The sequence below is a fragment of the Galeopterus variegatus genome, unplaced genomic scaffold (assembly GCF_000696425.1).
Source record: "Galeopterus variegatus unplaced genomic scaffold, G_variegatus-3.0.2 Scaffold93, whole genome shotgun sequence".
Lineage (NCBI taxonomy): Eukaryota > Metazoa > Chordata > Mammalia > Dermoptera > Cynocephalidae > Galeopterus > Galeopterus variegatus.
In genome coordinates this window covers 147,432-171,280 of record NW_007726204.1, presented here as the reverse complement: position 1 = coordinate 171,280, position 23,849 = coordinate 147,432, and the positions used below count along the sequence as shown (strand labels likewise).

The following is a 23,849-nucleotide window of genomic DNA, read 5'->3' as shown; positions in this document are numbered from 1 at the left end:
CAGTGAGCAAACCGGCCATCACTATATGGGATCCGAACCCGCGGCCTTGGTGTTATCAGCACCGCACTCTACCGAGTGAGCCACAGGCCGGCCCAAACAGCCAGCTTTTTGCTGCTATTTTAATGGCATGTCAGGGAAGAGCAGAGGAAATGTGAGTTGGCCAGTTAGCTCAGTTGCTTAGTTAGAGCACAATGCTGATAACATAAGGTCAACGGTTAGGATCCCCATACCAGCTGACCACCAAAAAAAAAAAAAAAAAAATGTGTAAGGTCAATAATCTAATTCAAAGAAAGCAAGGAGAGGCTGGCCAGTTAGCTCGGTTAGTTAGAGCATGGTATTGATAACACCAGAGTCAAGAGTTCAGATCCCCATATCGGCCAGCTGCAGAAAAACAAAACAGAAAACAAAGTGAAGAGAAACTGCCTGGGTGGAATCTATGAAGTCAGCAACTGAGGGCCATGCCTGGGATGGGAAAGGAGTATTTTTTAAATGCTAACCTGTAATGTAGATATTATTGAGAACTGGGGGGAAAGGGGACACACAGATTTAAGAAATTTCCCATCCCCCTCCTCTCTAGTCAGTCCTGGCAGATTCAGTCCAGGCCATGCCAACCGTTTCTGTTCTTTCCCATCTGAGTCTTGTACATAGCAGTTTAGGGAGCTCTCTGCTACTACCATGAGGCTACCATGCTGGGCTACACAGGAAATAGAACATTCCTGTCATTGAAGAGAGTTCTGTGGAACCATATAGGGAGTACCTAGAAGTAAAATGCTGCTTGTGGATTAAGCCATCTTCAGGTTCTTTCCCCATTTTGAGGCAGAAAGGAAGGGTACCAGCAGGTAGGGGCACACGGTAAAAGATGAAAGTGGCATTCAGACAGGCAGCTGGGCTGTGGGAGAACCCAGACTCTTAATGCTAACATGTTAGGCTGCCACAGATCTGTCCAACCCATCCTGATCTACATCCCTTAATTTAGGGAGGCCTGGGGTGAGTCAGCTCACAGTAGTACCTGACTCAGCCTGGAGGGGCCATTTGGGTTCCTTAGGGGAGATGGAAGACATCTGAGCCAAGACGGTAAGAAATGAGCTGGGAGGCCATGTCTGTCTTGTTAACTTAGTTTTCTGGTGCTTTCCTCATTTGTTTGCTCATTCAATCCCCTTGAACACCTCTGCCAGGCCATGTGTAATCTGGGGGCATTATGGTAACCACAGCCCACTTCCCTCTCCCAAAGAAAGGGAGATATTTTCACAAAGGGAAATATTGCTGCTGTTGGAGGAGGAAGAGTTGGACTAGAAGTAGGTGAATGGCCAATGATTGATAGGAAGCTCATGAGTTTCACTATTGGGGGTGGTGGTAATCTGTTTCCAATACCGTCCTTTGCAGCCAATTGGGGAGTGCTGCACTTGATTTATTTATTTGTTTATTATTTTTTGGTGGCTGGTCAGTATAGGCATCAAACCCCGGACCTTGGTGTTACTGGCACTGTGCTCTAACCATCTGAGCTAACTGGCCAGCCTTGAATATTGATTGAGGGGGAAAGTTTCACAACTTGAGATTTACTCTTCAGTTGCCCTTTTTGTATGTATCTGCCCTACTCAGTACAGTAGCCACACTTTAAGTGCTCAGTAGCCTTGCATGGCCACCAAGCCAGGCTGCACAGAGTAGGTAGAACATTTCTATCCTCAAGGAAGCTTGCATGGATAGCACTGACAGAGAATACATAAAAATTCAGGGGAGCTGGGTTCATTGAGCACCAACTAGTGCCAGGCAAAGCATTGGACGTATTTTCACAACATTCCTTTGAGGTTGGTGATGCGGGCGTCCCCATGTTACCAATGAGAAAACCACCCTCGTGGCAAAATAATCTGCAGCTTTGCCAAGTTTTGCGTTGGGCTAGAGTTAACCTAAACATCCCAAGGAGGGCAACAGGCACCGTCCTTACCCTTTTTGAGCCTAACTTAACTGTAGCTCTAAAGAAGACCAGGCTCATAACAGGCAGACCATGGTAAGAAAAGTATTCCTGAGGAGGCGGAACAGGCCATGAAACAGAAGTAGGAGTTGTGCAGAATGGAGCAATGGAATTCACAGACACCAGGAGTGGGCTGAGGCAGGCCTGGTGCCCATGGTTTTCCCAGAGGGTCCAGAGACCCCCTTATTCCCGCTCCTGGCTCCCTCCCAGAGGCACAGCTGGGACGCATCTGGAGAGGAGGCTCGCCTCTTCTTCTCTACTCCAGGCCTTGGCATAGACAGCCCTTTCTCCATGCCTCCTCAAATACCAGGAATTCCGGCACCACTGGGAGCCCAGGCCAGGCTGGGAACTTTCCTTCAGTCGGGAATGTACAGCTGGGGGCGGCTAGGAATGTGCAGCTGGGGTGGAGGGGAGGGCCAGGCTCCACCCTGACCTTGGGGAGGCTGCAGTGGAGTCCACCTTAATCACTATGGGGCCCCCAGGACTCAACCTAGGCCCTGGTGCACAGTAGCCATTTAATACACAAGTGAGCAGAAGCCAGCAGCTGACATTTATTGAGCCAGACCTTGTGCTGGCTACCTTATCAGCTAATTACCAGAATCCCCCGGGGCCCGTGAAGCACCAGCCTCCAAGCCTCATGCAGGCAAAGAAGTGCTCCATCTTGTGCCCCCAGTGGCACGGGATAGGCACTCAACAAACCTAAGCGCACACTCAGCCAGGATGTGGATTTGGGTCCCCCCTCTGCCCCTTCCTAGCTGTGTGACTAGACAAGTCCCTTATTCTCTCTGTGCTTCAGTTTCCTCATCTCTAGAGTGAGATTAAAAACTATCCTTACTTGCCTTTTAGGGATGTTGCGAGGACTAAAAACAAATGAGTTCATATAAAGTTACTGTAATGCTCATGGTATGCAGTTAGTACTCAATAAATCTGTTTTTTGGCTGTTAGCAGCCTGCTATAAATACAGATTCCTAGGCTCCTGCCCTGGAGGTTCTGAATTTTATCGGTTGGGACTGGATCCTGAGGGATCTGTGTTTTGAGCAATGCCCCTGGAGAGTCGGAGGTTCAAACTCATTTGGGAAGTGAGAGGATATACTCATTGAATCTTAGTGATGATCTTAGGAGGCAGGTACTGTGATCTTCATTTTGCAGGTGAGAAAACCAAGGCTCAGAGAGGGAGGGCACACGCCAAGTCTAAGTAGAAAAGATGGGATTTGAATTCACAGCCAGGACACCAGGGTACCTCAGAGAATTCCAAGGAAGATTAAACAGATAATGTGCTAAAGCACAAGAGTTTAAGTTCAATGAAAGAAGTTAATATTAATACCCAAAAAACTGCTTAAATTACACTTCTCACTGGGCATACCATAGCTGGAAGGAGGGGGCAGAAGGATTCTAACATAAGTGCCTTTTGTTTCCATGATCTGAATTATTTCTTGGGGAGAGGGAGCTTGTGGAGGAATTTCTACAAGGAGGTCCCAAACTGGAAGGGAGGAAGGGATCCGATGTATGTGGGTGGGCACAAGAATTGGGATATTCGTGAGGACTGGGGGAGGGCCGGTTGCCAAGGAAAATTAGACAGATGTGGGACAGACTTTTCCCAGAGCCCCAAGCCTGATCCACCCTGGTGTCGGCATGGAACTGTCTCAAGTTTTTTTAGTACTTAAGACCCAGAAGAATCCAACTGAGAAAGGATGGATGGCGCTAGAGATGGTTAGATAGTTGGGTGGATTGAGGGATTGGAGACAGTTGGGTGAATGAGATGTATGGATGACTAAACGAATGGGTAATAGAGACAGAAATATGGATGGAGGGATGGATGCATGAATGGAGTGTGTTGGATTGAGAAGACAGGTAGGTGGGATGGCAGATGGATTGATGGAGGAATGGAATGCCAGATGGGGTGTAGGATGACAAAGGATGGATGAAGAGGGTAGAGATAGTCGGATAAGCAAGGCAGATAGGTGAGATAATGGACTGGAAGACGGACAGATGGACAGAGGGAGAGACAGATGGGACAACAGCGGGATGGACAGACGTAGAGATGGATTGAGGATGGACTGATGATGGTGGAACACAAGAACTGGATAAATTGCTAAAGGAATGAATTTCTAGGTGTCTACTTGGAGCAAGGCTTCATAACTTGGCTTTCCTGTGTGGGCAAGTAGTTCATAAACCTCCTGAAACCATACACCAAATTGTAGTGGGTCCAACTTCCAATAATTCTCAAAGGGGTTTGAGAGCCCCCAAATTTTCAGAACTACTGATTTGTGCTGTGTTGGACCTTCCCATCCATTAAGTCTTCTGTCATTCCCCACCACCTCCAGAATGGGAGAACACACATAATTTCATAGAATTAATTAACAAAATATTAATGGCATCCCCTTCCCCATCCCTTTTGTATCAAGGCAAGAAGGGCCATTCACCAAAGCAGATCCCAGAAGCTGGAAAGCTGTAGCAATTTTTAGACCTACATTCAGTGTCTGGACTTCTGAAGGTCTTTGACATCTGGCTGAAGTCCTTGTTTTTTAAGAAGCTTGACATCCTGGCTCACATGTGGAAAGGGGCATCAGGAGCCCCCTGGGCCCTTCGAAGGCCTGTGTATTCCTGGGTGGGGGCCAAAAGAGCAGGGTGGTTCAACCTAACCTGGGCCTTGGCTGGCCGCAGCCGCCCCCCACCCCCCACATGGATGCTGACTGTGGTGGCATAGCTGAGCCGCCTGGCTGGGGGCGGTGGGGGCTGGGGCTGGGGTGGTGGCGAAGGTGCCCGTGATGTGGGGGCAGAGGAGGACCAGGGGCCCCGGGAGGCTGGGGGCACCTCTCCCCCAGGCCCCTGCCGCCTAGCCAGGCTCTGGCTGATGCAGGAGGCTGCCAAGTATCTTGAGAGGGCAGCTGCGTGGGGGCCCAGGAGCTGACGGGTGGGGGGCGGGGGACTATGGGGTGGGGTCAAGTCTGAAGACTCTGACCTGGCGACATGTGAGACCAAGTGGCCTCCTGGCTTGGACAAAACCATGGTGGTCTGAACTGGGGTGGGTAACAGGCCCTGAATGTCCAGAGAGCCTCCTTGCTCAGATAAAGGTGTGGCAGCTGCAAAATGGATGTCTGTGAGGCTCTTCTGCTCCAACAAAGGTGTGACATTTTGGACCCGTGTGCCTGTGAGGCTTTGCTCCTGAAGCAGAGGTGCAGCAGCTGGACCCTGCATGTCTGGGAGGCCTCCCAGCTTGGGAAAAGGTGGAAGGACTTGGACCTGGATGTCTGTGAGGCCTTGTGGCTGGGGCACAGGTGTGGCAGCTGGGACCTGAATGTCTGGGACATCTTGGGACAAAGGCAGTGGAGCATCAGCTGAGACCAGGTGGTCTCCATGTGCAGGCAAAAGTGAGGGACCTGGAACCTGAATGTCTGGTAGGTCACATGACAAGGGCAGTGGAACGTTGGCTGGGACCTGATGGTCCAGGCTGCTTCCATGCATAAGCAAAGGGTTGACGGCTTGATCGCAGTCAGTGGCTGGGACCTGAACTTCCCTGGAACCTCTTTCCTTAGTTATTAGGATAGTGGTTGGGCTCTGGCTGTCTAGGTGGCTTTGCTGCTTGGGCATGGGAGTAGTGGCTGGAACTTGGATTTCCATGTGGCATCCTTCCTCAGGGAAAAAAGTGGTAGATGGATGTGGTATATCCATGTGGTTTCTCTGTTTAGGCAAAGGAATGGTAGCTGGAACTTGGATTTCCAGGTGTCCTTGATCAGGCAAAGTTGTAATAGCTGGAACCTGAATGCTTGGGGGGCCTTCCTGCTTGGGCAAAGGTGTGGTTGCTGGAGCCTGAATATTCCAGAGGCCTCCTTGCTCAGGAAGAGGGGTAGTAGCTGGAATGTGGATATCCAAATGATCTTGCTCAGGCAAATCTAAAACATGTAGACCCTGGCCATCCAGGCAGCCTCCCTGCTTAAACAAAGGTGTGGCAGCTTGAATCCGGACAGCAGGGCCCAGGGGAACAGATTCCTGGGCGCAAGTCAGTGGGAAGGCCAGCTCACATACCAGCACGTGTCCAAAGGCAGGCAGGGGCCCTATATGCAAAGAAAAGAGAATTGTGTCAGGACTGATACCTCAGCTTGGGCCACCTCTGCCGACCACATGCCTGGGCCTCACCTGGCTCAACTTGTTCCTGAGGCAGGCAGGGAGAAGGCTGGGGTTGAGCCAGAACCCGTGGCCGGCGTCGGGGGGCATTAGCTGATACCCGTGTCTCAGCCCGCTGCATCTGCTGGATCCGCTCGCTGTAGAGGCGGGCCAGCTCTCGCACTCGGGACGCTGCTCTCTCCGAACTCGGAGTTCCTGCCTTCCCAGTCTCGCTGCCTCCACCCAGATCTGAATCCTCCAGGATCAGCAGTGGCTCTGGGAAGCCAGGCCGGGCCAGCTGCCCCTGCTCCAATGCCTGCCAGGCACTCCGGATTTCTGAGCAAGAGCGGAATTCAAGCTTCTCTGGGAATGCCTGATCCTGGGTGACATCCTGGGCCTGGAAATCTGGGAATGATACTCCTTCTTCACCCTCCTCCTGCCCTGCCCTGCTTCCTAAGGAGGGCTTCCCCAGTTCTCCAGGACTGATTCCAGGGAACAGTTCTCTCCTGGTGGCTAGAGCCTCAGCTGATTCCTGCAGAGGTCCCCGGAGCCAGGAGTCACAGGGGAGGGCAGGAACGCTGGAAAGACTGGGAATGTCAGGGACACTAGGTATGGCTGGACGGCAGGACATTTCAAAAACACTGGAAATGTCAGAGAGACTGGGAAGGCAAGGAACTTTGGGAATTTCAGAATGGTCAGGAATTTCAGGGATGCTGGGAATGTCGGGAATTTCAGCTGCACTGGAACTTTCAAGCCCCTCTAAGACATGGAGTGGGGAAGGCTCCCGTTCATCCATTTCAAGCTCTTCCTCCTCCTCTTCTGAAGAGTCCCGGCTGGGCAGGGCTTGGAATGTGAGGGTTTCACTGTCGCCTGGCACCTGGGAGTCTCCAGGGAACTTGGGAATGTCATGGTCAGATGGCTATAGTGAGCAAGGGGAAGAGGCCAAAGACATCAGGGTGGGCTGGCCCACCTGGTCCTTGGTCTGTGTCTGCCCAAGCCGAGCCCCAAGGACACCATAATGGGATGCCCAGCTCACCCCCGGATCACGGAGGCCTCTCTGGTTCAGCAGTTCCAGGATTTCTTCAGTGATTGAGGTCCCAGAGGGGTCCAGTGTGGGGGGTCCAACATCCTCCAGGTCCTCAGGGGATCCGGAAGCTGAAACTGGGGGCTGAGATTCTGAGGCGGAGCAGAGCTCTCCTTCACTGCCAGCGTGCTGTGAGGGGTGAGAGGGGATGGAAGGCAGGAGCCAAGAGGGTACCCTGTCCCCCTCATTTCCCAGCCCCCTCCTCCCTCAGATGGAGGAATCCAAGCCCCAACCCCCTTCTTATCCAAACCCAGGATTCTGGAACTCAAGCTCCCTTCTCCATCAGACCCAGGAGTCCAGGTCCCCAGACCCTATCCCAGGATATTTCTTACCTTCAATCTAGGCTTAGCTGGGGAGGGAGAGATGAGAAAAGGAAGTTAGTGAGCTGTAGGAACAACAGTTATCCTTATAACTGAGGAGCTGCCCCTATTATCCCTCCCATTCACCCTGGGCATCCATGGGGAGGGAGACAGACACACACGGATGGACAGGCTGGGCTGCAGCAGTCACTGACCATTCTGTGGAAACGTGACATAAGGGTCCTTCTCTGGCACTGGAGGAAAGACACTGATGTCAGGAACCCAGATCCCACTCCGACCCCTGGTTCACCTTTAGGTGGTGGGGACTCACCAGACTGCCTGCGGCCACGGCGACTAGCAGAGGGTCCTGGAGATGGAGCTGTGGAAGAGGCAGGTCAGAACCCTGGAATGAGCCCAGCTCCAGGGTCCTGGGGGAGGAGGGGGTTGGGTGGCCAGGATTAGGGTTCCATCTCATTTACCTGTGTTCCTTCGTCCAGGGGTGAAACTTCTGGCATCTCGAGGTCGGGGAGACCCAAGTGGGGGTGTCGGGGGCTCTGGGATAGGCTTACTTTTCGGAGCAACTGTGGGGAGAATTTTGGGGCTAATAGCCTACTTTTTCTTGGAAGTAATTCCTCTACTTCCACATCTTCACAACCCAAGGCTCCAACTCACAGTGCAGGCTGTTTTCAAGGAGAACTTGTTTTGCCTGAAAGAGATGAGGATGAGGGTTGAGGGGGGCTGGTCTCTGAGCACCACGGGGGGATACTCTGAGCACAAAAAACATTCCCATTAATGGGTGCAGCTACTCATCAGGTGCATGACGTGGCTGATGACCACAACCCTAGGAGGCAGGTGCTATTCCTCCAGGTGAAGAAATTGAGGCCCAGAGAGGTTAAGTTACTTGCCAAAGATCACAATGCAGGGATGAGGTAGAGTTGGGATTCAAACCCAGGTATCATAATTCTTCATTTTTAGGGATCACCTTATAAGAAAAGTGTCCTGCATTCAGAGGATCTTCTAGTATGACTGGGGCAGGGGTGTCTCCAAGCACTCTCAGGGCCCCCAGCTGTGGGAGGTGCTGTACCTTGGCAGGGATGGAGGCAGGGTGGTTCTCAAAGAAGAGGCGCTGGAGACAGTGAACCCACAGCCTCTTCTCTTCTTGGTTCTTGGCCTGGGGGAGGGGTGGAGGTGGAGTCAGGGAGTCAGATATGAGGTCTAGGGGCTGCGGGAACCCTGCTGGCCCAGCCCCTCCCCATGCTCACCTGGAGCAGGTGCCTGTGCTTGGGAATGGTCAGATCAGATACCTTGAACCCTAGAGGGTCTCGAGGACTCTCACTCACACTCAGGTTGCAGCACTGGTGAGGAAGGCAGAGGGCAGCAAATTCAGAGACCCTAGGCTCTGTGCTGTGCCCTTGTAGGTAGTGAGATATACTCCTGTAGGTGTATCTGAGTCTCTACCCACAAGAAAGACGGGCTCCAGAAGATTGTATGGTGAGTCCCTTCTGCCTCTTTTGACCCCCTCTACTAGGCTGGGCTGTGCTCTCTCCCTCACCAGACCCCTCCCCACCCCATGAAGACACTTGCCTAGTGGACAAATCCAGGTCCTCCCTCTGCAGACCTCACCCCATCACTACCTCTGCATCCCACTGGCCTCACCCCTCCGTAATAAGCCTTACTCCATACTTGAACTCAAGAAAATGTGGCCCTTTTAATCTGGGTTGTATTATGCCTTTAGGTATACAGGTCAAGGTACACAGAATATACTTTGTAGGTAATATTCTAGCCCTGCCCCCATCCCCAAACTCACGAAGATGTGGCCCTTGTAGGTGTATTCGGGACCCCGGCGCTTGGCCACGAGCAGCATCCGTGAGAATAAGAAGAGCAGTCGCTCACCCCCTCGTAGCCGGGGGCCGCTCCCTCCACCATCTCGGAAGGCGCCCTCCAGCACCAGCTCCCCAAAAGCACTGAGCTCCGGACCAGTCCAGCCGCCTAGCCGCCGCTGCACTTCCTGCCAGGACCCAGCCAGATGCACCAGGGACAGAGATGTGTATGGTGGGTGGCACACACATACATGCCAAGACACGGGGGTTAGCAACAGGGATGTGCTATCCAAGCCAACCCTCCAAGCAAGGCTGCCTCTGAAGCACTGACCCTTCTCCCAATGCCCTCAGGCTCACTACCCTCATCCAGCTGGCCCCAGCCCACCCTGGGGCCACCTGGAGGCGCGCGGCGTGCTCCTGCTTGCGTTTCATATCGTTGATGTACCAGGCAACCGCTGTCATAGACACAATAGCTTCCTCCACCATCTCACGGCCCGCAGCACCAGGGCCCTCTGCCCAGTGTTTGCCTAGTTCCTGCCAGGCAGCCACCAGGTGCAAAGGGAGGGGAAGAAAATAGTCATAGGAGACAGAGAGTAGGGGCAGAGTTGGAGCACAGAGATGGAGAAAGACAAACAGAGAGACAGACAGTGGAATCAGCTGCTGCCAGTCCCCACTGCCAGCAAGGTCCTATGCCAAGCATTGGCCCAGTTTCTCAGATGCTTCCCCAGGTGCACAGTCTGGCACAGAAAGTCAGAGGATGCCTCCTCCGGCCTAGCCTAACTCATGGTGTGCCCACCCTTCAGATGCACCAACAGGTGGTTCATGAATAGGACCTCGCCCCTCCCCAGCCAGGCCCCCAGGGGCCACAGCTGACCTGCAGCAGCAGATGGTACTTGAGGATGCGCTGAACAGGTTTCAGCAGGAAGCTCTGCAGGGGCAGCGAGTGGCGAAGCTGGGCCTGACGCTCCTGCAGCCACAGGGCTGCTGGTGGAGACAGCGACAGCTCCCGAAGCAGGGCCAGGGAGCTAGGGGCACAGCAGAGGTCAGCAGGGGCTCACAGCTCCAGTGGGTGGGGCTGGGAGGGGTCAGGGAGTGGCCAGGGTTTGGAATTGTCAAGGTCTGGCAGGGGTCAGGGGCAGTTAGGGAGAGGTCACTGTCCGTCCTGGTCTGGCAGGGGCTGGAACTGGACGGATCCGAGTGGGGGGTAGAGGGAAGGCTGGCTGGCACATCAGCTCGTGGACACGGCCTGGGGCCCAGCGGGGGCTCCTCGCCCCTCACCTCGGGTAGTTCATGCAGTACAATGTGTAGATGTCAAAGTCCTCGCTCTGCGGGTGACATAGGAGTCAGGGAGACCCCAGGTCCTGGCTTCCCATGATCCCCCTCCAGCCTAGCCCAGGCCTGGCCTTGCCCCCTCAACTCACCCTCTGAACAAAGCACTCGGCAATGGCCCCTGCACTGCTGCTGCCCTCCAAGTCTTCCAGGAGCTCACTATGGGGGAGAGGGGAAGGATGAGGAACCACCCTACCCCCACATTCCCCCATGGGAATACTCCAGAAGGCAGATATCCCATCAGTTCATGGGGTGGGAGGCTTGGCAACTGCCAACACCTCTCAAGGGGATGTCATGTTGGAGGAAGGGTCTTCTGAGGACTATACTGTAACCTGCTCAGACTTTGTCTTTGGTCAGCTGCACATTCCTCAGCTTGAAATTTTGTCACAGATGGCATGAGCATAGGGATGTCATGACCCAGAGAGGGGCACCATGACCTTGGGGAGGGCGATGTCATCACCTTCAGAGCTATGATGATCTTGTAATCCTGAGATCAAGACACTCAGAGGTGTCATGATCCTTGGACCACAGCATCCTCCATGCTAGAGTGACCAATCATTCTGGTTTGTCTGATACTGAGCAGTTTCCCAGGACAGGGGACTTTTAGTGCTAAAACTGGGAAAGTCCTGGGTAAATCAGGATGAGCTGGTCATACATGCTCACACTGCCATGACCTTCAGGCTCCACATGACTCTTGGAATCATCATGATCCCAGACCTGACAAAGCACAGAGATCCCATCCTGATACCTAGACCCTGTCCCAATATTTGGTTCCCATCTGGGTCCTCAGACTCCTGTTCCCTACACTCCTCCACCACTCTGGGTCCTCAGTCCCCATGATGATCCCTGCTCGATGTCATAACACCCCATGTACCAGCCTGGACAGGGCACTATGGGACTCCAAGGTTTGGGTTAGGACATAGCCCTTCCTTCCTATAGTACCCCTGGCTGTCCCACCTGCTCCTGACCTGCTGAACTCGTAGATGTCCTCAATGTTGGCAAACAGCGTGCCCACCTGCTCCACGCTCAGCCCCAGGACCCCACCATCCAGAAGAGGGCCCAGGTAGTCCTGTAGGGATGACTAGGATTACAGGGACTCAGGGGCTGACCTGGGTCCCCACTGCCCTTGGGTGTCCACCCACCTCACCTCCACGATGCTGCAGAGGTCACGGACATAGGCCCGCTCTGTCTCCACGATCTCACGGGCCACACGCTCCAGCCTTGAGGGTTTTGCTGAACCCGGGATCCCCATGGGCGACAGATGCAGGCGGATGGGGGGCCCTGGAAGGGGCTCTGGCATGGAGGATGAGCACGCTGGAGTGGGCCCCGGGGCCGGGTCCCCCTCAGAGCCCACTGTGCTCAAGGATGTGGAGCTCCCAGACCCTCGGGGGGAGGCCATGGCAGAGGCTGCAGGGGTATGGAGCAGGAGATCAGGGGTCTGCCCAAGTGTCCCCTCCCACAGCCCTTCATGCACCCAGCCCCTACACCTGGTCAACAGCCTGCCCACGGGCTCCTTCCTCTCCTCCCCACTGTCATGCTTGGGCCAGTCCCATCCTCTCCCATCAGGGTTCTCTCTGGGTTCTGGCCTCCATTCCTCTAATCCATGTCCATACATCAGCCAGGAAGATCTTTATTAATTTGCCTGTCTGATCCTGTCACTCCCATGAGCATATCCCCTTTGTGCTCTCAGGATGAAGTTCAAACTCCTCAGACCCACAGGGCCCTGCATGATGTGGCCATTACTGATGTCCCCAGACAGGTCTCTTCCCACAGCCACACCCCTTCTGACACTACACATTCCAGTCACACTCAACTTCTTTCAGGTCCTTAAATAAGCAGTATTTCTCACCTTCGGGCCTTTGCACATACTGTTCCCTGCATGTGGAATACTCTTCCCTGTCTTTTTTTTTTTTTTTTTAAAGATGACCGGTAAGGGGATCTTAACCCTTGACTTGGTGTTGTCAGCACCACGCTCACCCAGTGAGCAAACCGGCCATCCCTATATGGGATCCGAACCCATGGCCTTGGTGTTATCAGCACCGCACTCTCCCGAGTGAGCCATGGGGCCTACTCTTCCTTGTCTTTGTTCAGCTCCTTCCTCTTTATCATTCAATTCTCAGTTTAGATGTCCCACCTCCAGGAAGCCTCCTCTGACTTCCCAGACTGAATCTCACAGGTCAGCACCACGCCCACCCAGTGAGCAACCGGCCATCCCTATATGGGATCCGAACCCATGGCCTTGGTGTTATCAGCACCGCACTCTCCCGAGTGAGCCATGGGGCCTACTCTTCCTTGTCTTTGTTCAGCTCCTTCCTCTTTATCATTCAATTCTCAGTTTAGATGTCCCACCTCCAGGAAGCCTCCTCTGACTTCCCAGACTGAATCTCACAGCCTCCTGGGCTTTCCCCATCACCGCCCTGCCCACTCTGCCCAGGGTTTCCCCTCTAGACTATCACTGACTGGGGATGGGATGGTCTCCATCACCAGACTTGGAGCTCTATTTGAGTAGGGCTGGGGTTGTTTTGGTCACCCTGTGTTGCCAGCACCGCCCAGCACTGGGCCAGCCACAGGGCTGCTAGGCTTCTTGAATGAAGGAATAAATGCTCCACAGGCCTTGCACACTCACCTGTCCGAGACTCACACACAGTTGCACAGTCACACACTTCACCTCTGCGGTCACACCCGAGGCTGGGGCTGGGTCTGGACAGGTTCAGTCCACGGGCTCCTTCAGGCATGGCTGAGTGGCTCAGCAGCGACCTGCAGAAAGATCTCCTTCTTGGCTATCAGGATCCCATAAGCCTCCCTGCCGCCCAAACTCACAGATGGGGGCTGGGAATTAGGAGCGTGGCCTAAATCCAGGGAGGGCCCCTGGGAGTAAATAATGGAGGAGACACAGGCAAAGTGATAGAAAGAGGCGAAGAAAAAGAGAGAACTAGAGAAAAAGAAGGAAAGGTTGAGACAAAGAAGAATGCAGAGAGCAAGAGTCGCAGAGGCTAGGAGTCCCGTCTGCCTGGGGCCGGAGGCTCAGGGAGCCTGGGAACGTTGGGCTCTGGCTGGAGCGGAGGGCGAGGGGCAGGGCTGGGAAAAGCCGTGGGCGGGAGGCCGCGGGGTCCCAAGGGAGGGCGGAGGCTGGGGGACCGGATGCCAGGGTCCTGCAGACGGCTCTCTCCCCCGCCGAAGGCTGCGCGCGGGGGCGCTGGCCCTGAGCCCTCGACCCCCCTCCAGTCAGTCCCTCCAAGACCCGATCACCGTTCCCACCGCCGCAGCCCCCCAACGCCTTCCCACACGCCGCCAGCCCCCAACTCCCGCCGGCGCCTCCGCTAGCCCCCCGCCGGCACGCCCCCTCATTGTTCAGCATTGGCGGCGCCCACCGCCGCAGCCCCCCACCGCCTTCCCACACGCCGCCAGCCCCCAACTCCCGCCGGCGCCTCCGCTAGCCCCCCGCCGGCACGCCCCCTCATTGTTCAGCATTGGCGGCGCCGCCCCCTCCCCCAGCCCGCCTGGGCCCCACGCCTCCCCCCTCACCTCCCGAGGAGCCTCCAGCCCTGGACGAGGCAGCTCGGTTCCCATTCGACCCGAACGCCGTCCCCGGGGAGGCGCGGAGCCAGAACTCAGGGGTATGAACTTCGGGCTCCCAGGCTCCAGGAATCAGATTCCGGGATCTCTCGGAGAGTGGGGTCCAGTAGTCCGAATTTCTTGGTGTTCTAAGTAGGGGGTGCTGGGAGCCTCGACTGTTGAGTCTCAGATGGGGGAGCTGGGGACCCAAATTCCTGAGTCTCCTAGATGGGGCTGTGGGGAGCTGGCAGATTCCTGAGTTCCCCTAACTCTAGGAGAAGGGGTTAGATCATCTCCAGGTGGGAGCGCAGGGGGTCCCAAATCCCTGGATCCCCTTGAAGTGATGAACGCTGCAGCCCAAGAGAGACTGGTTGGGACACTGGAGGTCCGGATCTCAAGTTTCTCCAACCCGAGGGTCTTGGGCTTGGATTTCTGGGAACCCCTAGAGGGAATATGCGGTCCTCGATCCTGAGTTCTTCAAATGGGAGCGCGGGCTGCTCGCCTCCAGGGTCCCGCGGGGCTGGTGTCCCGGACTCCCGGCTCCTCCAGGAGGGGGCGCTGGGCACCTGAGTATCTCTGGGGTATCTTCGGTCCTCTAGACTGAGCGTGGGGGTCTGGGCTTCGAGGTCTTTCAAGACGCGGTGCAGAAATTCCGGAGGCTCGGGCCCGGGATTCTCGACCCCTCGGGCTCCGGGATGGGTGGCAAGGGGCTCCTGTGACGGACGCGGCGCCACATTTGGGGAGGAAGAGTCCGGTCCCAGCTGTGGGGCAGGGGGCGGTCGCCCGGGGCTTCCCCTCCCCTCTGCAGCCCGGGCTCATATCCTGTTGCCGCCCGCGGGGGGAGGGGCCGCCATCCGGCAGGCCAGTCAGCTAAGGGTTAAGACCCCTCTTCCCCGAACTCTGAATATTCATGAGGAGGCGAGTCCCCAGCCTCCCTCCACTCCCACATTCCAAGCGCCTAGCTGGATCCGGAACTAGTCATGCGCTTCCTCCTATTGGTCAGTCAAAAGATTTCTATTTGCATATGCAATGTACGGTGGGGCCGTCCAGCGAGGTCACGTGGTCACGAACGACTGAAAGAATCCGCGGCGGAAGGGTGCGGCCGAAGCTCCAGTGGCGCAATCGGTTAGCGCGCGGTACTTATATGACAGTGCGAGCGGAGCGATGCCGAGGTTGTGAGTTCGATCCTCACCTGGAGCAATTTTACATTTCTAATCAGTTTTTATAAATTTGTATATCTTATACATCAACCAAAACATCTATCACTTAGAGGAAAGAACATGTCCATCTTCTGACTTTTTAGGCTCGAAAGATTCCTGGTACTTCGGCGACAGATGGTTGGTATTGTAGAAAGGTGCCGTTTCCGTCCTGGCCGCCAGGGGATGGTATCACCTCTCATATGCCCTGGGCATAGAAGTGAGTCTGCAAATCTGTTTGAGACTTTTGTAGACATGTGTCAGGCCGTGGGTCCAAGGCAAACTGTGCGTAGGGCTCTCCCTCTTTCTCCGTACTTCGCTGTCTTGGAGTTTTCAACCCTCTGCCTCTTTTCCGCTCCGTTTCTGAATCGAGTTTTTTTTCCCACAAATACTGAACATTCACTGTGTACCTGGCTGTGTTTAGGTGTGGGTGATACAGCAGTGAACAAGACAAGGTCCCTGCACCTGAGGACTGACATTCTAGTGGGAAGGCAAATTGCTACAGACATAAGAATTAAGTATATGTTATATGTTAGGTGGGGATAAATGTCATGGAAAAAGTAGAACAAGGTAGGATGGGGGAGTTGGAGGTGGGGTGTGGGTTGCAATAGTAGTAGTTAGGGGGCAGCATTTTTTTTTTTTTTTTAAAGATGACCGGTAAGGGGATCTCAACCCTTGGCTTGGTGTTGTCAGCACCACGCTCAGCCAGTGAGCAAACCGGTCATCCGTATATAGGATCCGAACCCATGGCCTTGGTGTTATCAGCACCGCAGTCTACCGAGTGAGCCACGAGCCAGCCTGAGGGGGCAGCATTTGAGCAGAGACCTGAAGGAGGGGAGTTAACCATGACAACACCAAGAGTAGTGTTCTAGACAGAACAACCAGTGCAAAGGCCCTATGGCTGAAGCATGCCAGATGTGTTGGTGGAGCAGCAAGGAAGCCAGTGTGATTGGAGCAGCGTGTCCAAGGGGGAGGGTAGAAGATGGGAGCCAGGCTGTGTGGCCTGTGGTGAGGACTTAGGACTTTGACTTTTATGTGATCTGACTCAGGTGTCATAACAGGCTCCTTTGATCATCTCCTGGGGGAGTGGGGATGTAGACTGAGGTCAGGGGCCTGGAGCAGAGGGACTAGGGAGGGGCTGCTATGAAGGCTGAAGTGGCAGATGATGCTGGATAGGACCAGGGTGAGGGGTCCTGACCAGGGGGTGGGGGCCAGGGGGTGCAGTGTAAATCTGTTTTGAAGGTGGATCAGACAGTATTGCTATTGGCCTGAGGTGTGGATGTGAGAGAGGAGTCAGAGGGACTCCCAGGTGTTTGGCCTGAGCACTGGTAGCTGGTGGTATTTTCTTAGCTGAGGGTTTTTTTGGAAGGGACAGAGAATCTGTTTTGGCTAAAGGAGGGACCAGAGATGTATGTTTCTTGTTGTTCTTTCAGGGTCCAAGTTTCTGTTTCCCCAAACTTCTCTGCATGGCTTGCTCTTGCTCTTTGCCTCCCCAATGTCTTTCGGTCTCTGGGTTTCGGTCTCCCTCTCTGTCCCAACCCTCTTCTTCTACAAATAGGGCCTGAGCCCTTTCCCACAAGGGAGGCAGTTTCCTGGAAGAGGAGACCAAAGGTCAGAGTCTGCCAGTGGGCAAGGGGAGAGAGACAAGGAGGAGTAAGCGGGCAAGGGAGGTCAGTGGAGGGGAGGAAAGAAGGGGAAGAAGGGGGAGGGGAGGAGGACAGTGCGGGGTGAGTAGGCAGGGAAAGGGTGAAGAGGGAAGGACGGGGAGGGAGAAAAGGTGTACTGGAAGGAGAAGGCGGGTAGGGGACAGACAGGCGGATGTGGAGGCTGGAAGTGAAGGGGGACAGGAGTAATGAGGGATGAGTTGGAGATGTGAAGGCTGAAAGGGAAGGGGAGAAAAAGGGGAGAGGGAGAGTTGGAGAACAGGAGGCCAAAGAGGGGAGGGAAGAGAAGGAGGGTGCAGAGAGGAGGAAGTGGGGGGGGGGGGGAGGTGAGAGAAGGGAAAGGAGAGAAGAAATGCGAGGGAAGAGGGGAAGGAGACGGGGGGTCAGGGAGGGAGGAGGCCGCGGCCTAGGGGGCGGTCTGCAGGCTCTGACGCGGGGCCTCTTCCGGGCGCGGTGGTTCCCGACGCCTCTTGCCTTGTATGGTCCGAGGACGCGGCTCCCCCGGGGCCCCGCCCGGACGCGCGGCCGCGACCCACACACCGGCCTCAAGAGGCCAGTCCCGGCTGGAATCCGAGACCTCGAGCTCCCAAAGTTCGGAAATGCCAAGATCCCGTAATTCCGAACTTCTCGAATCCTGACAGCCGAGACTCTGGGGTCCAGGGAGGCCAGAAGTCTACAGTTCTGAGACACTAAGGGTGTCTTCGTGTGTAAGTCTCCGAGACGTATTCTGAGATTCCAGAATGTTGAGATTCTTTAAAGCCCCCTCCCCCAACGCTCTGAAACGGTCGAAATCCCCCAGACTCTGAAGTCCTGAAACGTTCTGGGTCCCCAGGACACCCGGCTTCCGGGATGGCCCCCCTGCCCCGCCCCTGCCGCGCGGGCCTCCCCCGCCCACCCTGGGCTCGCGCCCGGCACATTCCGTCCTCCCCACTAGGCCCCGCCCGCCTCCCTCGGCCCGGTGGGGGCGGACACTTCCCGTCCCCGCCCGCGAACTGGTCAGGAGCCCGACGGGACGGCAGCTTTGGGCCCCCGACGCCCCGGGAACAGGATCTCCCGGTTCCTACTGGGTGACCTCACCTGGCCCCGCCCTCTCAGGTGAATGGCCGGGCCCGGTGACGTCACTTCCTGCCAGGTAAGCGCCGCTGGGCGGCTGGGCTCCGGAAAGGTTTGGAGGCGCTATCAGTGGACTCCACTCCTTTCTAAAGTCTCATCATCCTTTCCACTCCTCTCACTGCCTCTACACGGCGGAAAAGCCAGGATTCCAGTTTACACGCAGATTCCTTTTATTTAAAAATTCCAAAAAACACAAAAATAGACTTTGAAGGTAACAATATATATTACTTAATATATTATTATAGTATACTCATAATAATTATACCATCGTTTCCAATATTACAAAAAGGAGGAAAAATACAAGGGAAGCAGACGACCCAATATATATAAATACTATAAAATCTTATTAGAATAAATAAAGTCGTCATAAATAAAGGGCCCATTGATTGGAGGGAGGGGTTTGGCAACGGCTTTGGCTACTTGCTTTTGGAGGGAAATTTGAGCACCAGGATTCCCCCTCAGGGGAGGTTCTAGTCACCACCAGACACTGGAACCTCACGGTCTAGGAAAAATTGGGAGGGGGCAGAGGGGGCCTATTATTCACAGCATATAAGATTCCAGGAGACAGATTTGGGCAGGGGAGAAGTCGGGGTAGAAGGCTCACTGCCTCTGCAAATATGCTACATGTTTTTTTTTTTTTTTTTTAAAAAAGAACCCCAGAAAACATTCCATCCCCTAACACCATGAACACTGAGCTTGCACACTGGGGACCTGCCCCAGCATGAGGTCAGGGGAGTGGGTTAATGCATTTTGGAAGGGGAGGAGGCCACCTGATTAAATTGAGCCCCCCAGGTCCCCACAGCAGAGAAGTGGCTCCCCTTGAGATCCAGCTGATCTGTACTGGGCAGGCATTTGTCACTCAGAAACAGAGATGCGGTTGAAGATGGGGAGTCGTCGGGGGGCTGCAGGTGGTTGGGGTGGCCCAAAAACCCCTGCCTCAAAGACAGGTGAGTCAGATCCTCCCAGGCTGCTGCCGCTGCTGGCATATTCATCAGGGTCAGATCCCAGGGAGTGTGCAGAGGGGCTCCGAGCCAGGCCACCCAAGGGCCCCCAGATGCTGCCAGGAGTGGCCTTTCGGCAAGAGGGGCAACAGGTTGGGTTGGGGTCCCTTCGAGCCACTGGGGTCCCAGGGGCAGCAGAAAAGGCAGAAGGAGAAAGTGGAAGGTCCCCAGGTGGTGGTGGGGAGCTGGAGGGCGAGAAAGAGCACGAGGACAGGGAAGGGCCTGTCAGACTCGTTGGTGGAGGCGAGGTTCGGCGGCCTGAGGGCAGGCCAGAGAAGCTGATACTCTGGCGCAACACGTGGGGGTGGCCGGGGGCAGCCAGGTCTTCACTGGGGTTGTGAATGAAGTGGCAGCGTGAGCCATAAGGGCAGCGGCCCTGGAGGTAAAACTTGTGGCAGAGTTCGGTCTTGTACTTGGGGTGGCGACTGGCCTGGCGCAGCTCGCCCAGGCCATGGGCAAACTGGCACTTAGCCCCGTAGCGGCAGCGCCCACTCTCAGAGAAGGTCCGACATAGCTCAGTCTTGTAGCGGGAGGAAGTGGTGGGGGTCGCAGTAGGCGAGGTGGGTGAGGGTGACAGCTCAGGGCCGGGGCGGGGAGCCAGGGGTGCGAAGCCAGGGGGTGGAGGCACCCAGCCACAGCTGCGGCCCTCCACCAGGCTAGTGGAGCGTCCAGGCAGGCGGGAGGTGACCCCGGACGGGTTGGAGTTGGATGAGCTCAGGCTCCAGAGTCCCGAGGAACCCCAGCCTGGGCTGGACTCAGTCCCTCCGTGGTCGGATGGCACGTCAGGGCTCAGCGACAGAAGGCTCTGTGGGAATAAGGATTGGTTAAAGCACCCGAAAATGCAGGGCGACGCCCGGCCCCAGCTGCAGGGCACTTCAAGAGCTTGCCAGTCCGGTTTGTGGGATCCCTGCCTGAGCCCCACCCGTCCGCGGAAATCCTGGGTTCTGGATGCCCGGTATCCCGATTTGGAGGTTCTGAGTTTATCCACGACTGAAGACTATCCCGAGAGACCCAGGAATCCCGGCTCCCCTGGCTGGATCAAGAGGGGCCCCAGAGTCAGGGCACACCACTGTTTCCCTATTTGGAGCCTCTGGACCTCCCCGGATATGACCCCGTGCATTGGCTTCTCCAGTTTCACAACTAGAGGAGCCGGGCAAAGTTAACCCAAAGTATGGATCTCTTCGGCTTTAGAGTTCCCCGAGCACTCTGATCGGGTAGTGGAGAGACAGAAGTCGGCTTCCCCCACCCTGAGACATGAGCCCTAGAGACGCCTCTGCGCAAAACCGCGCCCTCAGCAACTACTAGGGGTAAGCCAGGTGTGGGGGCCATTTCCGCCTTCAGGCAGCCCTAGTCTGCGAAAAGTCCTCCGGCTTTCCATCTCCAGAGGCCGCCCCACCCAAGTCTGGGCAGAAACCTGGGAGTCGCGGGCTCCATTTTCACCTCCAGATAATCAGGGTGGTCTGTGAAGGGAGGCAGGGGCCCCGGCCAGGGAATGCGGCGCTGAGGACCTCCGCTTTGAGAAGGGAAGCGGGAGTCCCGGGCCGAAGTCTGCGGCGCTAGAGAGCTACTACCCCAGGGGTGCCGGTCGGCGGCGACTCACCTCGTAGATGGCGGTGAGATCCATGGAGGGGCGGGTGGCCATGAGAAGACGGCCCAAAACCGGAGCGCTGAAGTCAGGCTGCTGCCGGTCGGGAGAGTCAGCTTCTTATAGGGGCCAGGGGGAGGGGCCAGGGGAGGGGCCAGGGGAGGCGGGACTAGGAGCGGCGCTTCCCGGACGCGCGCCCCCAGCGCTGCCCCACGAGCCCCGGACTAGTCCCTTTCCGCCCGGCCCCCGGCCAGGACGCCCCTGAGTTTGGCCCGTGGGCGCCCGGGGAGGACGTGTGTGTGTTGGGGCGGGGGGAGGGTGTCTACCCAGGTTTCAAGACCAGAGACTGAGACGCAAAGAAGGGACAGGGACAAAGGTGGGGGCAGGGCTCCAGGGGCAACTGACGAGGGCAGAGGCCGAGAGGGCGTGCGCGTCCGAGACAGACGGACAGGGGCTGGGAGAGAGACGGGGTGGAAGAGACAGAGATATGGAGAGAAGCGGAGAGAGAAACACAAAGAGAGAGACAGTGAGGGCGGGAGAGGCCCACCCAGGAGGAGACACAGAGAGGGACAGGGTGAGGAGAGGAGGTGGGGAGACAGACAGTCTAGACAAATTCAGAGGGAGAAGCGGGGTGGGTCACATAAAGAAACAGGAAAAGAGAGAGCGCGAGAGAGAAACAGTGAGAAACACCCACAGTGGGACAGAAGCACAGAGAGGAGGCCAACAGGCTTGGAGAACTCCCTTTTTGACACCTGCCCGTCTGGCGCGGTCTCGCTCCCAAACCGCTCTTCCAGTCCCACTCTCGGGGCTGGGTAGACGGGTGAGATCCCGGATACCGGGCGATGCCCGAAAAGGGGTCTCCTTTCCCAATTCACGGAGCCGCTGTAGCCCCTCACCCTGAGGCAGATATGGCACTGCTGATCTTACTCTGTGCCACGCATTGTTTTAACTGCTTTACATACGCTGAGTCCTCACCACGACTTAAGGACGTGTAATTCCCATTTAACTCGTGAATAAACAAGGTCAAGTTACTCTCCTAGTTCCAGCTAGTGAATGGCAGAGGCCTAATACCAGGATCTTAAATTATATTGAGCTTTGGCCTCGGAAAACTCAAGATTGGAAAGGGGGAGGGATTTTCTTTAACGGTGGAGGGTTGCCTTGATTGAAAACTGTTTTATTTTTTTTTTTAAGATGACCGGTAAGGGGATCTCAACCCTTGACCAGGTGTCGTCAGCACCAGGCTCACCCCGTGAGCAAACCGCCATCCCTGTATAGGAATCTGAACCCGTGGCCTTGGTATTGTCAGCACCACGCTCTCCCACGTGAGCCACGGGCCGGCCCTGATTGAAAACTGTTTTATAATGGAAGAAATGGGTCATCCGCAACTGATGGTTGGTTGGGTCTCTTCTGATGGGGTGTGCCACGAGAGAACTCTAGATTTTGGAGGATCATTCCCCATATTGGCAAGTCTTTTATTATTGAAGGGTTGCCGTGAGTGAAAGCTTAAGATCTGGGAGGAAAAATAAAATTTTTTTTAGGAGAGTCTTGGTGAGGGCCGGCCCGTGGCTCACTCGGGAGAGTGCGGTGCTGATAGCGCCGAAGCCACGGGTTCGGATCCTACATAGGGATGGCCGGCTCGCTCACTGGCTGAGCGTGGTGCTGACAACACCAAGCCAAGGGTTGAGATCCCCTTACCGGTCATCTTTTGAAAAAAAAAAAAGAGAGAGAGAGAGAGTCTTGGTGAGCTGGCTGCCCTGAGTGAAAACATGAGGGTAGAAATCATTGCCACGAAGCCCCCTTAGAATGGTGGAAACTTCATTCTTGCAGGCTGCGGCCGCGGCCTTGTATTGAGGTGGGGAGATTATGTCAGGCTCCACGCCGACTAGCTTCGTTGGAGCATGGGGGGAATCCCTGGTGCTGCGCTCTCTGGGGCCGAGGGGGCCTTCCCGGCCGGTCCCGTGAGCTGGGCGGGCCGCGGGCGGCTCCGGCACGGTTGCGGCCTCCCGCTCGCCCGTGACTCACTCGCAAGGGGCGGGGGAGAGGGGGCTTCCTGGAAGCCGTGACGAGTAGGCTCAGCCCGGACGCCCGGGTTCCTCTCCTGTAACCAGGGCTCCTGTCTCTTGTAAACAGAGCCTCGAGGACAACGGGAAAGGGGGGAAGGAGGCGGGTTTGAGACCGGGCTCCAAATCCCTGTGCCATTTGTAGGACTAAGGCGGTTAAACAGAAGTGGGGGGCACCCTGGGGTCCTCGGAGCCGGGATCGGCGATCCTGGAGGAGGGATTCCAGTTTTGACTCCCTGGAGATAGGGAGCATTTCCCTTCCTTGAGTCAGGCTGTCCCCCTCCCCTCTCCCACCTGCTGAGTCATCGGCCCGAGATGGGACGTTTGGGATTGGGCCCCTCTCGAGGAGGCTGGGCGGGGAGTGGCGGGGAGGACTTTGCGCGCGGAAAAACAGACCCCCCCCCCCCGCAAAGAAAAACAAACCCTACAAACGTGTGGGATCCAGGAGGCGAAACCTCAGACCTTCCTGGCTCAGACCCAGGGGTCCAGGCCCCTAGACCCCCTACACCAGACCCAAGAGTCCAGAGCCCCAGCCCCTCCTCCCTCAGACCCAGGAGTCAGGCTCCCATCCCCCACTTCCACGCCCGGCCTCAGACGTCCCAGGCCCAGAGGAAGTTCATGGCAGGACTCCTCCCGCTCCCCACTCAGCCAGCGGGAAAATCCGCGGCACCAGCGGCAGCCGGGAATCCCCTCTGGAATGACGGTGGAGAAGGGGATGGCCGGGGTCCCCCGCGGGGCGCAGGGGCCAGGTCCTGGGTGGACTGGGGGAGAGGGAAAGGGGCGGAAACCAGAGAAGCTAAAAATACAGCGAGCACTTCCGGCCTAGGGGGAGGGGAACGGAGAGCAGAGTTTCCAGAAAAACAAGCGGGGACGGGAAATGCGGGGGTGTGAGAGCTGGTGCGAGTGCGCGGGCGAGCAAGGGGACCTTGTATTCGCGCACGTGTGCCTGGGCCGTGTGTGCGTCTGGCGTGATTGGGTGTGAGCGGGTGTGGCCGAGGGTGGGTTGGCTGTGTGTGCCTTGGTGTGCGAGCGTGGGCCAAGCAGTGTGTATCACATTGTGTGAATAGTGT

At 56.0% G+C, this 23,849-nt stretch overlaps 2 protein-coding genes and 1 non-coding gene across 3 annotated transcripts; 1 reads left to right on the top strand and 2 right to left on the bottom strand.

The window, feature by feature from the left end:
* Window positions 1–4,441: 4,441 nt before the first annotated feature.
* Window positions 4,442–13,358, bottom strand: PLEKHG2 (pleckstrin homology domain containing, family G (with RhoGef domain) member 2). The gene is given in 19 exon segments (XM_008582150.1): window positions 4,442–4,585; window positions 4,588–6,024; window positions 6,107–6,992; window positions 7,110–7,286; window positions 7,490–7,506; window positions 7,672–7,710; window positions 7,788–7,835; window positions 7,936–8,037; window positions 8,129–8,162; window positions 8,541–8,627; window positions 8,719–8,811; window positions 9,264–9,464; window positions 9,673–9,810; window positions 10,151–10,301; window positions 10,555–10,601; window positions 10,698–10,764; window positions 11,574–11,674; window positions 11,753–12,012; window positions 13,232–13,358. Coding segments are annotated over 19 exon segments (4,044 nt in total). The 5' UTR covers window positions 13,341–13,358; the 3' UTR covers window positions 4,442–4,535.
* A 1,909-nt stretch (window positions 13,359–15,267) lies between these two features.
* On the top strand, window positions 15,268–15,360 carry TRNAI-UAU. The gene is given in 2 exon segments: window positions 15,268–15,305; window positions 15,325–15,360. It is a non-coding gene; the product is annotated as a tRNA-Ile (tRNA).
* A 2,925-nt stretch (window positions 15,361–18,285) lies between these two features.
* ZFP36 (ZFP36 ring finger protein) lies at window positions 18,286–20,835 on the bottom strand. Its single transcript, XM_008582141.1, has 2 exons — window positions 20,735–20,835; window positions 18,286–19,939 (listed from the first exon to the last, which is right to left on the bottom strand). The coding sequence occupies exons 1-2, from the start codon at window positions 20,774–20,776 to the stop codon at window positions 18,989–18,991; spliced, it is 993 nt and encodes a 330-aa protein (XP_008580363.1). The 5' UTR covers window positions 20,777–20,835; the 3' UTR covers window positions 18,286–18,988.
* Between the last annotated feature and the right edge of the window lie 3,014 nt (window positions 20,836–23,849).